Source organism: Pyxicephalus adspersus, chromosome 2, assembly GCF_032062135.1.
Source record: "Pyxicephalus adspersus chromosome 2, UCB_Pads_2.0, whole genome shotgun sequence".
Classification (NCBI taxonomy): domain Eukaryota; kingdom Metazoa; phylum Chordata; class Amphibia; order Anura; family Pyxicephalidae; genus Pyxicephalus; species Pyxicephalus adspersus.
In genome coordinates this window covers 130,656,302-130,673,854 of record NC_092859.1, presented here as the reverse complement: position 1 = coordinate 130,673,854, position 17,553 = coordinate 130,656,302, and the positions used below count along the sequence as shown (strand labels likewise).

The 17,553-nt window shown below is 37.4% G+C and overlaps 1 protein-coding gene across 1 annotated transcript; it reads left to right on the top strand.

Annotated features, from left to right (window-relative positions):
* The first annotated feature begins 1,088 nt into the window (after nucleotides 1–1,088).
* MYEF2 (myelin expression factor 2) lies at nucleotides 1,089–14,199 on the top strand. The gene is made up of 18 exons (XM_072402394.1): nucleotides 1,089–1,325; nucleotides 4,892–5,088; nucleotides 6,122–6,174; nucleotides 7,026–7,033; nucleotides 7,116–7,209; nucleotides 7,454–7,645; nucleotides 7,940–8,093; nucleotides 9,206–9,255; nucleotides 9,366–9,426; nucleotides 10,487–10,588; nucleotides 10,729–10,773; nucleotides 10,888–10,959; nucleotides 11,990–12,103; nucleotides 12,184–12,282; nucleotides 12,887–12,955; nucleotides 13,041–13,240; nucleotides 13,330–13,381; nucleotides 13,685–14,199. The coding sequence occupies exons 1-18, from the start codon at nucleotides 1,201–1,203 to the stop codon at nucleotides 13,846–13,848; spliced, it is 1,851 nt and encodes a 616-aa protein (XP_072258495.1). The 5' UTR covers nucleotides 1,089–1,200; the 3' UTR covers nucleotides 13,849–14,199.
* Nucleotides 14,200–17,553: the final 3,354 nt, after the last annotated feature.

Below are 17,553 nucleotides of genomic sequence, written 5' to 3'. Positions count from 1 at the left end.
CATCCACAAGTTCATGCCTTAGCTGTTAGGCATGGTTCACAAGGAAGATCAGGAGTGGTGCAGTTCCTGCTTTGTAACCACAACTATCTAGTCTATACAGCAGTGTTCCTCAACCGTTTGAACATAGGAACACGGGGAACCCTTGAAAATAACTTTTAGCTCTTTAGGGAATCCTTGCTAAAAATAAAATATCCACAGTTCATAGTATACTATTGTGGTGATCAGTAGGAAGAATGTCTCTTACACTGTGCCCCCAGTGTGACACCCTTACAGATAGCCAAAAAGATCATTAGTGTCACTTTAACTGACCTGAGTGTCACAAATTGCTCAAGGAACCCCTAGCAACCTCTGGAGGAACCCTAAGATTGCATGGAATTTAGAAGGGTACTGGTTGTTGGTACTGGTACTGGGTTGTTGTGGTGATCAAGACTTAATGGGAGCACAGAGCCTCCCGGGAAACCTACGTCACGCATCCCGGGAAGCACTGGCTGCTCGGCATCTTTTCCACCAAGGAGAAAGAGATGCCTGATCACAAGAAAGACCAGCGCCATTCAGAGATCTGCGGGTTTTAAAGTGTGATTTTTTTGTTTTTAGTTCCTGGTGGAGGAACTTTGCTATAGAGAATGAATAGAGGTGGTTTGATGACCGGCCACCTATCACGGAGTCATAGCTGTGGCAGCTTTGAAATGCTTGAAACTGTCTGGCCTATATTATGGACGTTCCCCAGGTTCATAATATAGTATTGTGTGAAATATGTGTGAATGTTCATTAGATAAGATCCAGTATGTTTTCTTTACTGCCCTATAATCACCTTGAAGGTAAACATATATATATATATATATAAAAAAAAAATAAATATATATATATATATATATATATATATATATATATATATATATATATATATAAAATCCTAACCAAGGAACATTTTAATCCTCTGAAAACTTTTCCATTGATGCAACAGGCTTGCATGGTAACAAAGAAACACTCCTGCACCTTTATCATTCTATTGTGTCTCTTATTGTTCGTTTCGTAAAGTTAAGTGACAATAAAGTTAAGTGAAGAAAAGCTTGTGGGCGGGGATTGAAATCTCGCGAGATCTTGTAGGCATTACGCACCCGGTGAAGACGAGGTGTTGCGGCCTTTTGAAATCTTTCTTCGCGGACGGTCGTAGTGTGCGGAAGGCCTTCGTAGCTAACAATGGCGGATATCGACCAACAGGAGTCCCAGGAAGTCATTAACAACGGCAGCGAAAACAACAGCGAATGTGACGACCAGTGCGACGCCAGCATGGCTGAGGAGAGCCATTCCAATGGCATGAAGAAGTAGGTGTCGCGAGGGAAATGGCCGCCGATACACAGTGAAGCACGGGAGGGGGCGAGGGGGCTCATTGAGGGGCTTTCTAGTCACCTCAGCCCTGTAGCTCAGTTTTTATTGGGGTTTGTCATGGGAACGAGAGCTCAGGCTTTGCTTTCTCCATGTAGGCCTAACAGCCGCCTGGGCGCCATTGTCTGCTCTGTGCTGCGTGGAGAGCCGCAGCGTACACAACACACGCACCGCTCCCCCTGCTTATCTGTATTATCAGTATATGGAGCTCTGAGGGGGGCAGCCTTATTTTTTAATGCTAGGATGTGTCTAGGATTTAACTCTTACTGACCCATTATCCAGAACTGTGCCCACAAAAACAGAACCGAACCACAAACATATTTGTGTGGGGATAGACACAATGGGCTGATTAATTAAAGCTCTCCAAGGCTGGAGAGGATACACTTTCATCAGTGAAGCTGGGTGATGCAGCAAACCTGGAATGGATCTGGTCCAGGATTCAAAACATTTGTTGGCAAATTACTTTTAAGAAATCTATTCCAGGTTGCTGGATCACCCAGCTTCACTGATGAAAGTGCATTCTCTGCAGCCTTGGAGAGCTTTGATAAATCAGGTCCTATACAGGATGTGATGAGTGTTGTGCTGTTTCTATGGTGGGATTGGGTTGTTGTTTGCCTTCATTAGTTGTACAATTTGGGCCTAGTTCACATGGCTTTCCTTTTAACACCTGGAAAGCAGAGGGATTGTATGACTTTATAATACAGGACAGGTTCAAATGGGGAATAAAAAAGATCAAAGTGAAACAGCTGTTAAAACAAAAAATTAGGGACAGGTGGTGATAAAATAAGTTCACCTGGCTAATTGTTAAAGAAAAAAAATACTTTTTCATTAGGGGCAACTTCAGCTTTCTTCTTTGTTCTGAACTTAAAGTGGAAGTAAACCCCAAAAAAAAAAAATCACACCTTTAATACCGCAGATCAGTCGAAACGCCAGGGGGTTGTCCTGGTATGCGTCTGACCAACGTCGCCTGATCTCGCACTGCGCAGGGGAAAGATCAGCTAATGTAGATATGGAAAAAATTGCGTATGCGTAAGATTGGCAATTTTTTCCCTTTTGCGCATGCACAGAAGGAGCAGCCAAGAGCCTCCCAGGATGTATGGCGTAGGTATCCCAGGAGGCTCTGCGCTTTTATTCATTCTTGTTTGCCCAGGCAATTGAGAATTAGGGGTGATGCTGCACCCAAAAAAAAGGTGTTGCACTGAAACAAAATAAACATAATTTTTATTTTAGATAAAAGGTTTGTCTACCCTTTAATGTAAAGTAAAAATTGTAAGTTTAGGTATGCTTTATACAATTTGATTGGCTAGTCCCGAATATTAATTTGTGTATGTATAAAAAAATATATATGTCTTTTTACACAGCACTTTACAAAGTCAAGTCATGTCACTAACTATCCCTCAGAGGGGCTCACAGTCCAATGTCCCTACCATGGTTATACTTCATTACCATGATCTAAGGCCAATTTTGAGCTGAAGTCAATTAACTTAACTGCATGTTATAGGATGCAGGAGGAAATCCATACAAACTCCATGCAGATAGATCCCTGGCTGAGATTCAAACCTGTGGACTAGTGCTGCAAAGGCCAAAGTGCTAACCACTGATTGGTGTAACTTCTGTGCATGTGCAGGGGAGATTGTACATTCCCGGTAGGAGGATGAAGCTCTGTTTTTTTTGTTTTTTTAAAGATATTGATCAGGCAGGTAAGTGATTTATTTGAGGTGGGATATGCCCCTCTTGTTCTGTAATAAAGGCCTGACTGATCATATCAAAACAGAAGTTACACATTCCAGAATTGTGAGTATGCAGGGATTTATGGATGATAGGACAGGCAATGCCCCTTCTGAATTAAATCATACTTACCTACCTGATCACTATCTTTTCTAAATACACGGAGTTGCCCATACATGTAGAATGCCACCTGGTCACAAATTGTATTGTTTTTATATATATATATATATTTAGTTCTGCTTTAAAAGCTCTCATGGTTTCAATTGAACCATTTTTGGCCATTGTCGAGTAGCAAAACTCTGCAGCCAGCTTATTTTTTGCATAAATGCAACAATCAAAACCCAAGTAAAACTGATCCAAGTTAGGCATTAGGAACACTGCGATCTTTAGTTCCTAATGCTGGTACAATAATTTTTTTTTTTTTTTACTCAATGCATCATGTACTTTCGGCCCATGTTAAGATATCAACTGGCCCACAGCCGGTCATAAAATCAATACTATGCGGCCAGCCAGCACTGTTGACCACAGTATTAAATACAAGCGTATTAAAAAGCTATTTGATATTTTATTAGAGTTGATCAACCGCCTTGCAGGGAATCCCTCACGTCACCCTGGTAGGTGTGTGCTGTGTGGGACCCGCGCAGACCACGACCACACCAACCCTGGGTATGTGCTGAATGGTCGGCCCCCACACATTTTTTACCTCGCCAAATCTGGCCCTCTTTGCAAAATTTTTGGACGTCCCTGGCACAGGGCAATATCTCACTTGTTACTGTATGTCATTCAGCCTTTTGTGTTTTTATTCTGAGGTAATACCCTGGAGTTAAAGGGTCAAAATGATGGCCAGGCAACTAGCATTCTCAGAATGAGCTCAGCTCTTACATATTTCTTTCTGTAAAGCCTTATTTAATGTACAGTGCTATGCAATTATGCTGCTATATTAATAATGTACACAATGCAACAGCCATAGTTCTGTAAATCCTTACTGTCATTACTGTGTTGTTGTAATGTGTATATTTTATGTTATGCTTTGGCCTTTCACACATTGCTAGGCATTTTATATAAATCCATTGCAGATTCCTTCCTGCTGCCAGTTTAGCCTACTTCCTGAATGCAAGGGACTTCCTGCTATAGTCCCATTTGTAGTGCTGTTCTAATGTTTTGATTATGTGCTGTCTAAATATATAGGAAATCTGAGAATCAAACTTTCTTAAAACCTACTGGAGGAGTTTGGGCTTCTGTGATTTCACAAAGTCTATTTTCTTCAGTTTCTCCTATTCAAAGCAATGTTATTTTATCTGCCAACAGGAAATGATCATACATGCAGTGAGGTGGGAACTTTAAACTTTATATTTATTAATAAATATACATATATTTTAAGTAGAAGCTGGCCTTTAAAGTAGAACCCGAATCTCCTAAAATAATTAATAGAATAATAAAAAATACAAAAGGCTTGGTGAATAGATTGCATAACATGTAATATATGAAATAAAATACAAGCTGGATGTACACTATACAATCTGATTGTGTATTCTACCTTAGTTTTACCAAAACTGTAAATGAAAGATAAACCTGATTTATTATATAGAATGTAGTGTTTAGTATGCAGACTTTGGTAAATATGGAATGTACCACTTTGTTATTAACCTATAACTGCTTTGTAAGTCTGTAGGATGCAGTGGCTTTTAGGAGATTGAACATATGGCAGGGAATGAAGTTCTACACCTTTTGTATATTGAAAGAAAATGTAATGCTAATGTGTTTTTTTTTTGTGCAGAGAAAATGAAGATGCAAAGGAAGAAAAATCATCGCTTAAAGAGAAGTCTGGAAACAGAAAGGGAAGCAGATTCCATCCCTATGGAAAAGAGAAGAGTTCTGTGGAGAAAAAGGGTCAGAGCCGAAATAGGGTGTTCATTAGCAATATTCCATATGATATGAAGTGGCAAGCCATCAAGGACCTCATGAGGGAGAAAGGTAAGTTTAGGCCAGGTCAATAGTGCAGCAGTATAAATCAGCAGTCACTACTTCTCTTCCTTCCTTTTCAAGCTTTTAATATTCACAGTTTGATACAGGTACCTGGCTTTTGACAGGTAATGTTTTTGTATCTAGTACATTGATAATATTATACCTGTATACCAAGGAAGTGTTTGCATGCTGTTAAGTGCAGCTGTAATGTGGTGATTTTTACAGGCTAATAGTACAATGTTGACATGTATGGATACATCACTGCTATTTCCAAGCAGTAGGTGCTTGTTTGCACAACAGAAAACTATTGTAGATCGTAATTTTGGTGACCTTGTGTTCAATGGCAAAGACTGTTTTGCAGTTTTTGTTTTGTGCCTGTTGTTCTTGTGAAATTGGCTTAATATCCAATATTACAAAATTGGGATAGAGACTTAAAAGGTTTTCACTGGAAATCGCCAAAGTCAAAAACGTTCCACTTGGTTTCATGGTAGTGTGTTTTATTTTAAAATTGTAACATTTGTAATTGTCCTTGGTGTCTCTGTTGTAAGGTGAATGACTATTTGGTTTTATTCACTGTATTTCTTTGCTTGTAGCCTACTGTGAAACACATTGACTTGTTAATTTGGATCTTAAGACAATTTTACTATTGACATTCAGGTAGAAAGTCACCTAAAACAGCTGTTGTGAGTTGGATGGCAAACCTTTATTTTATTGTTATGTTTAATTATTTTAACTAGTTGATAAAGTTACTAGTTCCTTATCTGAATGTGTTCAACTATATCTTATTCAAATGTTATATCTGGTATAAGGAGTAAAATGGTATAGTCTATAGATCTGGACAATGTGGCTGCTTCACAGTCCTGAAACTGCGTAAAATGAGGTAGCCATTGATAGGCGCCATGTTGGTTCTGTGTTTTTTTTTGATTGTTGGTGAATTATAGGTTATTTTGTTTTGTAGAGCTGTGCACAGGGCACAGTAAAGAAAGTTACTGGTGTTAAATGCTTTGTTTCTTGGTATTTTCCCTTTGTATGTCTTATGTAGTTGGTGAGGTTACATACGTGGAGCTCTTTAAGGATGCTGAAGGAAAATCGAGGGTAAGTGCCGTGGGCAACCATCTGCTTGAGGTGTAAAGTGCCTCAGTAGTCTTCTGTATCACTGTACAAGTATTTTGGAAAGTAAGTTTCATTTTTTTATATTGTATTGCAGTCTGAATGTTCCCAGGTTCACAGTATGCTTCTCTTCATCTAAATTACATGAGGTTGAAAGTGACAAACTGCATTTCTAAACATTTGCTTGCCCAATTCTTGTTTGCTGCTAAAAGCTCAATGCAGATGTCAGTCAGGTTCGGAATACACTTCACTGGCACATCTGACAGTATTCCTTGGATTGTACTGAATTTGTCTCGAATATTTTTTTTGAAATACCTGTTGTGACGTGCAGGGCTGCTCCACTGTCAGTGCTGTGAACGAGTCATTGAGCTAGACTCTTAATTAGAAACCGAATTATCTGGTTAAGGCTTAAATTTTTTTCTGATGAAACCAGTGAGTCATTGAGCATGGTGACAGAAGTCTAATTTGCATTACGGTTTATTGGTTTTTTGGAGATTAATATTTAAAAAAAACACTTTTTTTTTTTTTTTTTTGAGTGGCAATGTTGTCCTTTCACTGTATGAATGGCTATGTTGGACCATCAATGTGTCCAGTCTTAGGTGTCTGTTTTTAAATGTTTTCAGACACAATGCACATGACTTTCACATTTTCTAATTGTGTGAAAACATTTTAAATGGACCCCATAATGATCGATTACCCAAATGATTGCAGTTTATCCTTTAAGTGCAAAAATTTAATTTGTCGCTATTAAATTTTGTTTGCTATTCAAACTAACATTATTTTATCTTATTATTTTTTTATTTATTTATTCTATACATGTGACCCTGTGGATCCAGGGCTGTGGGTAAGTATCTTTTCATGCCTTTTTTGTATGTATATGTGAATTTCATATGTTCTGTTTCCTGATCAAAGCTCTTCAATTGCAGTGTGGTAGAGTTTAAAGATATGGAGTTCGTGCAAAAGGCATTGGATGTTATGAATAAGCATGATCTAAATGGAAGACCCCTTAACATCAAGGCGGTAAGCATCTATTCATGTCATTTAGCGTTGGGCTAATTATCTATTGCACTTCTCCTGTTTTGTTTTCTATAGTATACATTAACTGAGTAAGATTTCACATTTTTTTTTTTTTGTAGTACAGTTTTAAGTATTGGTAGGTTTAAATTGGAGGGGGAGTGTCTGGAACCACTCCCTGCATGATTTTGTATGTATTTTTCTCTCAAACCTCAAACACTTCTGAATTGCTTACACCTTTCTTTTGCAGGATCCGGAGGGAGAGCATGCACGACGGGTTCTGCAGCGAAGTGGAGGCCAATTCCCTGGGAACCATAACACTGACATAGGTCCTGCAATCGTAAACCTCCCACCTTCCATTCTCAATAATCCGAATATCCCCCCAGAGATAATCAGTGCTTTAAGAGCTGGGCGACTTGGTACAACGGTCTTTGTTGCTAATGTAAGTTTGTGTTTTGTGAACCAGGCATATGCAAAAAGTCTGCAAGTTAAAAAAAAAAAAACAAAAAAAACAAAAAAACCCTTTGACTTCGAGAACAGTACCCATCAGCAGTAGCTCCAGGCCCTTTGCCTTCATTGGGTCTTTATGGGCATGGGAAAGAATACAATTCTATACTGAAAACATTAGGATGACTTTAGAATTCGGTTTTTAGTGACCATGTTGAACTGTCAATAAGATTTTACTGCTAGTAATTCCGTATTTACACTGGTGTATGTTTTGTCCCCCCCCCCCCAGCTGGACTTTAAAGTCGGGTGGAAGAAGCTAAAAGAAGTTTTTAGCATTGCTGGAAATGTAAAGAGAGCAGACATTAAAGAAGATAAAGATGGAAAGAGTCGTGGAATGGGAACGGTTACCTTTGAACAAGCTATAGAGGCAGTTCAAGCAATTTGTATCCTTTTTTTTTATTTAACATGGATTCACAATATAATTTAAAGCAGAAACTGTAAACTGGAGAAAAAAAACTTGCTCACCTTTACGTTCACAGTTGCATCGATCCATCCGGAGATTTCCTGAGTCGGGTGCCTCATCTTCCTGCTCTCCCGTTCTCTCACTACGCAGGCATGAAATCGGGTGACGTAGATGGAGGGGGGGTGGAAATATCCATCCAACTTCGCATGCGTGAAATGGGCATTCCCCCCTCCCCTCACTGGGGAAAAGGCTCCTTCTGCGCATGCCTGCTTTCAGGCATGTGGAGTAGGAGCAGCCAAAAACCTCCCAAGATGCATGACATATATGGGAGGCATTCTGTCTTGATCACCTCGGTGCTGAGGTGCTTTACCCTTGTTTTTTAAACCTTTAAAAAAAAAAAAAAAAAAAAAAAACTGTAAAACTTTAGGGCCACTTTAAGATGTTATAATGGTTTTAGCAAAAGTTTTGATGGCTGCAGATTTTTTTTTTCAATAGTTGTAAATAATTATTTATAGTAATTTATGCATACACTTCTTTTATACAAGATTTCTGTACAAAGCATAATACAGTGGCGCAAAGTAAATAGCGCTTCTATACAGGTAAATACAAAGTTGCAGTGCAATTGCCTAGAAATAAGAAAGCAGCAAGCATATTCAATTTAGGAAGGAATTATCTGTCCCTAATAGTCAAGGAAGCTCCATAGGAATATTTTTAGGGTTCCTCTAAAGTTTTATTGCTGTCTGGGTGCATGTTAAGAATTGACTTTGTGGTCACAGGGAGGAAAAGGGGATTTCAATCAGACATATATCAAAAAATCTTTATGAATATTTTCATTATACAGTCATTTTGGCCCACAGTGGGATAAAAGCGGACTTTTCAACATAACATTAACCTAAAAGGGCAGACAACCTTTTAAAAGTACTGCTTTAGGTTAAGAAAGTAACAAGCTGTTAGTGAACAGAGAGGGAATCTCAAGGTGCGCTGCTGGCTTTATATACAATCTGCAGGTTCTTGGATATTGCTTTTAATATACTTATGTAAAATAAAATTAAAAAAAAAAAATTGTTATTCCTTAACAGTGTTTTCTTCCAGCTATGTTTAATGGGCAGTTTTTGTTTGACAGACCAATGCATGTAAAGATGGTAAGTAAATTATAGCTCTGTGTGTAAAGCTTCCTAGAGAAGTGTGGACAGACTTCAGACTGCTGTTGCCAGTCAAAACATTCTGTTTACTGTATTTGTTTTTCTTGCAGGATGATAAATCTCTCCCCCCAGATGACTTTCATGCCATGGAAAAAGCACCTCAGTTACCTCGTAAGTACAGAATATAATTGAAGGATCATTTTTATTTTTTATAGTGCACTTTATTCCCATAAGAGCTGTTATACCACCAAATGTTTTGTCTATAGAATGAAAACATAGGTTCCTTTATATTTATTCTGCACATTAGCAGCCTTTCTTGTTTGCCACTAAATGTCACAACAAACCATTTATTGGCTGCAGTCATTGGCTGTAACTAGTATTTATTTTGCTACAAAAGATTTTTTGTTCAAAATATAAGACCCCTTCACACATGGATGCAATATGTCACATTACACTAATATTTCTACTCATGTATGTAATCTAGGCCAATGTGCATATTTGTTTCCTTTTTGCAAAACCTTGTTATATTTCTGTATTTTGGGGTGCCATTGAAAATGAATGGCTGCAAAATGCACAAAAGGTTGCACAATGTAGGCAGTGTATTGCATGTTGGGTTCTTAAGGAACAGGTTCACATCTTGCCAAGTAACAGTATATACCATATCGGTTTGAGTGCAGTGTGAAAGTATACTTTTTTAGTACTATCCTAATTATTTGGGTTAGAACCATTATTTGCCCAACATTCTGTCTTTTTGGAGTGCTCCATAGAAAGTCAGCTGTGGTACCCAATAGTTAACAGCAGTGAGCATCAAGCTACATCTTGAAAAATATGAAAGTGGATAATGATCCATCCTCCCTTACGATCATTCATGCAAAGGTGATTTCAAAAGTGCATGTTTGAAGTTCAATCTCCCGATAAGGAAGGGTTTCTTCATCATAAGGTCTGAAAATGTGGAATCGATACCCTTAGAAAGTAGTTTCAGTAACTACTGAATTGTGATTGCGTTAGAAAAAAGCTGGATGCTTTTTTTTTTTGTTTTTTTGTTTTTTGCCTTCCTCTGGACCAACTATGTCCATAGAGTTTTATGTCTGGGATATGTTTGTTTCCCTAGTGGCTGAACTTGATGGACTACGTCTTTTTTTCTACCTAACCTACTATGTAACTATGTACTTTGGCATAGTGAAAATGTTTCATACAATGTTGCCTTAAACATTTTTTTCCCTTAATCTAGGTGGACTTGGTGGAATAGGAATGGGTCTTGGACCAGGTGGACAACCTATCAGTGCAACACAGATTGGGATGGGTAGTGGAATGGGCAACATGGGTCCATCGGGTAAGTTGTAAAAAAAAAAAAAAAAAAATCCTTGTTTCATTAAGAACCTGTTTTTGTTGGTGTAAATGAAACCTGTAAATGTTAGCATTTGATCTTTACTATATTATGAAGAGTTAATAAAAAAAATCTTTTGTCTAAAGGTATGGATGGCCCTGGCTATGGTGGTGGAATGAGCAGAATGGGAGGTAAGGATGGTATAATGTCATTTAGCCTGTAATTCAGTTGTTGCGTTGAATCAAAAAAAAAAAATATATATATTATGTATTGAATTATATCTTGGATTTTTTTTTTCTTTACAGCAGGAAGTGGATTTGGTGGCATGGATGGACTAAGTAACATGTCAGGTTTTAGTGGAGTCAGCCGAATGACAGGTATGATGGTGTGTGTGTATAAATCTCTAAATAAAACAAACTTTCGGAATTGCTATATTAGCTGCATTACAATAAATATTTTTAAGGTGCCTTAGCACATATTTAAATGTACAGCTAGCTGACTTTAAACTTTGTCACTTATTTTTGAGGCTAGGGTAAACTTATTTTTTTACCAGTTTAACTGGTAGACTTTCAGTTTATAATCTGAAATGTTAAATTAAGGTGGGAGGCTTCTAAATCTTAATGCAAGATGTGCATTTAAAATAATTAGGCTGAATATTTAGATTTGGCATAAACCTAATTGGAATGGGCGCAAGGTTGTATAGCCCTGCTTGTAATTACAAAAGATTTTTTTTTCAACCTCCCTGCTTGTCTAATTATGTCAGTATTTTTATGTCAAAAGCAGTTCATTGTTTTGGGTTGAAATTTGTTGTTTAATTTATGCCTGTAGTTCTTAGGAATAACTCACGAGTATGATAAAGTTTGGAACACAAATCATAAATTATAAAATGAAGAATTAAATGATTTTATTAAAAAAAAAAATTTAAATTTGTCTAAACAAGGGTACAATAATAGATAAACTTTTGGATTTTGTTTTTTATAACTTTATCTCTGTGATCAATGTTTTAAAAGCAGATTACAATGTAATCTGCTTTTAAATTTCCCGCTAGGCCACGCCTCCCCAGTGTACCATTGCTTCACGCATCACATCTATCAAGCCCAGGATGTGATGCAGAAGCTGGCTGGGTTCACTGCAGGACGCCGATGGATTGTGGGGAGCAGGTAGGATTTTTTTTTTTTTTTTTTTTTTTAATATGCTATCCCGAGTGTTGCTCAGGGTTTACCGCTTTTGGTACATAAAATTTCCCTGAGGCGCACTTGGGAATACCGCCAAGGGGTTTAAAATTGGTGATAGAATTAGAGTGGTTTTTACTGGGTGGAAAGAAAAGACACTCCAGTAATTTGTAAACTGACATACTTTGGACCCCTATGTAATTTTTGTTCCATGTTTCTGGATGTTTTTGCATAGGTATGGGGGGTGTGGATGAATTCCGAGGCAGTTTAGGCTCTGGCATGAGCGGAGGTATGTCAAGCAGCATGCCAAGCATGGGAAGCATGGGAAGCATGGCAAGCAGCATGGGAGGTAAGCTGGCAAGACATGTTGCTCTTATCTATTCGATCCAACGATTCATGTATTCTTACTGAAAATGTTGTTTAATTTAGACATGTACAGAGGAGGAATGGGAAGCAGCATGGACAGGGATTTTGGTCGCAGTGAGATTGGATTAGGTCGTGGCTTTGGAGAGTCATTTGGAGGAATGAGTAAGTGGTCTTAGTGTTCATTGTAAAGAAATACTTATGATTTATTTAACTAGATCTTCTTCTTGTCCCGTGAATCAGTTTAAAAAGCTCAACAGCATGGGATCCTAAAGGTAAATGGTTAGGTAACCCATTAATTTACTGGGAATTTTAGGTTCTGCAGTAATTTTAAGGTTTAAGTATTGATAATGGGATCTACAGTATTAATGACATGAAGTGGTAATTTGGTATACAGATTGATTCCTGCATTATGATCTTGCAACTTACAGGCACATTACTAGGTTAGTGGACAGTATTGCACCTGCATTGTGTACACAAGTTGCAAGATGTGGCTTTTTTTGACAGCCACCCACTGTAAAATGTTTAAATACTGGTTTATTAAAAACCATCAGAGTACCTGGCTACTGCTGGGTGTAATGGTCAGCATCCCCAGGTCTAAACAAGCCCTAGGTTAAGCCTGTTGTAAAAAATGTATTCTTTTGCTGATATGGCTTCAATGATAGTTAGTTTTTCATATGTTGTCAATCTACTACCACATCCATAGATTTATCAGATCCTTTAAATAAACTGCTGAATGATTACATTTTCTTTTGTTCATTTCCAATAGGCAGTGCCATGGTTGGCAGTTTTGGTGGCATGGGTTCATCCTCCCTTGGTCCTTTAGGATCTGGAATGAGTAAGTAAAGTTTCTTTTGTAAAACTGTGGGTCAGTTGGACAACCCATTGCCTTGTTTCCTAACGTGGGTGTTTTTCTATTTTAGGCACTGGAATGAGTGCTGTAAATAGCATGAGTATGGGTCTTGGAATGGACAGGATGAGCTCCAGCTTTGATCGTATTGGAGGAGGCCTGGACAGAGCAGCCATGGATATGGACAGAGGATTTGGAGGGTTTGCATCCACCCCCTTAGGAAGCGGCTTAAGAGAGCGAGGAAACAAAGGATGCCAAATATTTGTCAGAAATGTAAGAATCACACCTATGTTATGGAAATACCTTCAAACTAATCCAATATAATTTTTTAAGTAACTTTTTTTTCCCCCTTCTCCTTATAGCTCCCTTTTGACTTAACATGGCAGAAGTTGAAAGAAAAATTTAATCAGTGTGGTAAGTGAATTTACAGATTGGTATAGGTAATGCACTTAAAGATGGCCCATAGTTGTCCTCAATGCCAATATGTTCATAAGATTAGTGCTCACGTGTCTGTCATTTTTGAATGCATGATGATTGCCCCTACCTGCCTAATTTCTAAGAACAATCAAATTTACATAGATTTTTCTGGTGGAAATCCGATTGCAAGGGAAGATTTTACAGAAAGGAAACCATTCTGTTACTAGTGTACCCAGTTTGTGCTTAGGCTAGTCTATACACAAACTAATGGAGACCATTGTGGTTTTACTTCTGTTACAGGACGTGTAATGTTTGCTGAAATTAAGATGGAGAATGGAAAATCTAAAGGTTGTGGAACTGTGAGGTTCGATTCCCCAGAGACGGCAGAAAAGGCGTGCAGATTAATGAATGGCATTAAAATCAATGGCAGAGAAATCGACGTCCGCTTAGATCGCAATGCGTAATTCCTTATTTTAGTGACATTCCCACATTTGTTCATTTTTTTGGTAATATAGTAACAGTGAAACATTAGAACTGTAAAGGCTTACTTTTTTAGTTTTTTAAGCCTTTGATAGTGTGGTGTTTAATGTTTTTTTTTTTTTTTTTTCCATTGTAAATCAAGCTTGGTTTTTAAACACCATGTCTTTAGTCATTCAGTTTAAATGAATTGACATACTGTTTTTAATAAAGCCAGTTTCTCACAGCTAGTTTGAAATCGGTGTTTGAGTTTGAATGCTGTATTTTGTCCTGAAATACTGTTTTACTTGAATGCCAAATGCAATACAATAAACTGGTCGTCAGCGATTTGAATTAAATTGGGAAAATGCTGGTTTATTTGTAAAATGTGAGATAGGTACTGATCTGACGCTGGAAATATTTTCTACATATTGACAAAAAACATTGTTTTATGATAACTGAAGGTAATGATTTCTTTTTGGACATTCTAGTTCTAGCTTGTCAGAAATGTATGTATTATGTGATTTGACTTTTATGGAAAGACTGATAACCATTGAAATGATTTAGGGATGCTGCTGGTCACGTCTGTTCTTTTTAACAAAGCTTGCCACAAAGATTATATATAAATATATTTTATGCATACAGTTACCTTGTTAAAAAATCCCCTTGTGTGCAGATCTTCAGAAGGCTTGAATGTCATGCTGGCAGCTCAGCAAAGTCTGAGCGGTTTCTCAAGTGAGTTTAGTATTCCTCCTCACTCTTTTCCCAAACTATGTGAGGACTAGTGGATATGCTGGGCCAGAACAGAGCTAAATGATCCTTAGCAAAGCAGGGCTGTGCTAGGGCAGTGTTCTCCCCAGCCTGTTTTAGCCGGGTACACTACCTGGCACTTTTCAGTAATCACCTAGCTTTTTGGGGTGGGTATGGAAAAGCCAGGTCACAATACAATGGTAGCCACCAAACACAAATTTCTGGGGAGAACACTGTAGGCAACATACACATTGCAAGCGACTAAAAATCCTTTCCATAACATAAATGCTTAAAAGGTAAGCATTTTAAAATGGGTTGCATTTATGTGCTTTATTCTGCAATACTTACGATGGTATGAAAATTACCTTTCAATCTACAACCACTTTTTCTTTTCTTTCTTTTTTTTTACTTTACAAATTTTACTTGACCCTACTATAATTGCTATATACACAGCTCACCGTCCAATAAATTGGTGTTCAGTGGGAAGAATGCCTCCTAAACAACTGGTCATCCTTACAGGTTGAATGACCTGAGGCTTTTTTTTTTTTTTTATGACTTGCTATTAATACCAGCTGTTTGCCCATTGTTTTGAATTTCATTTCAGGCAACAACTACCGGTACTATAATCTGTGTACTTTCAAAGGTTAGCACTGGAACTAATCATTACTGTTGAAGGTAGATGGTTTAATTTAGAAAGTCTTAACCTCTTAAGGCTTATATCTCTACATTACAGAAGTAAATTTGGGACTGTCTAATTTTGTTTAACAATATAATATAGTATACCTTCAGGGAAAATTTCCACTTTCCAAATGGGATTTTACCTTCAAGTACAATGTACAGTTGTATTCTTTAAATACATTGCTGCATCTTGTCATACACAATTCAAGGTTTTTAAGTGTATTGTGGGTGGAATTACTTTTATAAAGTCACTTTCTTGAACAAGGCAATATAAATATGCAGTACATTTCTGCAAAACTTGCTCACTTTTCTGTCTTTTATGCCTTTTTAAAGATCATGCAAGTACAGAAAAATATCTGGTAATTTTTTAGAAATGTCCTCAGTTCTAGTGGTCATTGTCTCTTGCTAAACTAGTCAGCCACTTCTACTTTTATATCTCTACCTTATTATGGCTGATGGTTCTGTACTTTTCTGTTCTATACTCTACCTTCTGATAATTATGAGGGTTTTTTCACATGAGGCAGGAAGTGTGCAGAAGACAGTGAACAACTCTATCTAACAAGATCATTGAACATGGAGCATTCGAAAAATATTTCCGCTTGCGGTGAATCTAACATGAGAAAAGTTAAAACATCTATTTACCTGGGTGTATTTTGCAAAGCTAAGGTAAGTGAATTATTCTTTGCATTGTGATAATTCAAACTAACTGATAACTACTGATAATTCAAACTTCAAACTGCTAAAGCTAAACACTTTATTTTGTATTCCATTCCACTCACATGCTTTAATACTAAACATAATACACAATTCAAATTGATAGTTACTTTAGTCCTTAACATAGTGACTTATTTTTAAAGCGGAGCAATTAGCCTACCATTTTTATACATACAACTTTCCCATGGGTGTAGGACTTTTCATTGCCTACAGTTGGTGTGCAGGTCTATTGACAATTGCTTTCCTCATACTTCAAATGTCTATGTAGATGAGTAGTTTTCTGTATAGGATGCTTAGTTACTTGAACACAACTTTGACTTTTTTTTTTTTTTTAAACTGAGGCAAAATCAAAAGGCACTTTCCATATAATAGACCAGTTTACTCGACCAGGGTCATATGCAGCCTTAGCCCTAGCAACCACTAGAGAAACTTTCTTGAGCAATTTGTGCCTCCCATGGCAGTTACAATTGACGGCAATGATTTTTTTGGCTTATCCCTAAGGTTGGCATTTTTCCTCCTGGCCAGCAATGTAGGAGGCATTCTTGCCACTGACCACCCCTTTAATGTTGTGAATATAATATTTGAGTTGAATGGATAATGAATGAGTTGTGGCTATAGTAATCTTAGCAGGGGTTCTCTGAATGTAATTTCAAGGGTTCCTCTATGCTAAAAAGGTTAGGAAATGCTATACCGCACTGTATACCTGGGCCCATTGTATGTTTTAGCCAGTTAAAATGTTTGTGTGTTTTCATGTAACCCCAGATTGGAAACAGCCTACAGATTATGATATAGTAGGACTCATTTCATGGCTGGACTCTTGACAGCTCAAATCCTAAATTGGAAGTTATTTCTCATAATTAACTGTATATACAATCAAAGTGATTTGAAGATTGGTGTTAAGGTGTGCAGGAATAGAAGGCTCAGATAGTATTTGCAAAAGTATAAATGCGTATTTAAAATATAATGGCCATGTTTGTGACTTCGTAACTCAGAAAAAAAAATCAATAATGCAACAACTGCCAATACTTTAAATCATGATAAAATGATAACGGCATTTGAAAGAAAAATTGGAACTACCGTGCTCAGGTTAAAATAAAAACTACATAATCTTGATTTCATTTATTTTTCCTTTCACAATGGTCAGTCTAAAATGTAGGCCAGTGCAGTGTTAAAACAAGCAAACAGCATTTCAAAAAAATGGGTTACTGATTAACAATTCAGGGACTGTACATATAAAAAAAAAGCATACTGATGCCATTACTTTCTGAATGTAAAGATAAGGTGTGAGGCAAAAGACTTCAGTGTCTCATTTGTTAAAGTAATGAAAGAACTCCTTCAGGTAAAGCAAATTTACTGCAGAGGCTTTCAGTTGCTGTTTGTTTGTGGGCCTTTCTGTCTGAAGTTTAGCCTTCAAGTGAAATGCATGCTCAATTGGGTTCAGATCAGGTGACCGACTTGGCTATTCAAGAATATTCCACTTCTTTGCTTTAATAAACTCCTGGGTTGCTTTGTATGTTTTGGGTCACTGTCCATCTGTATTATGAAACCCCTCCCAATCAATGTGACTGCAT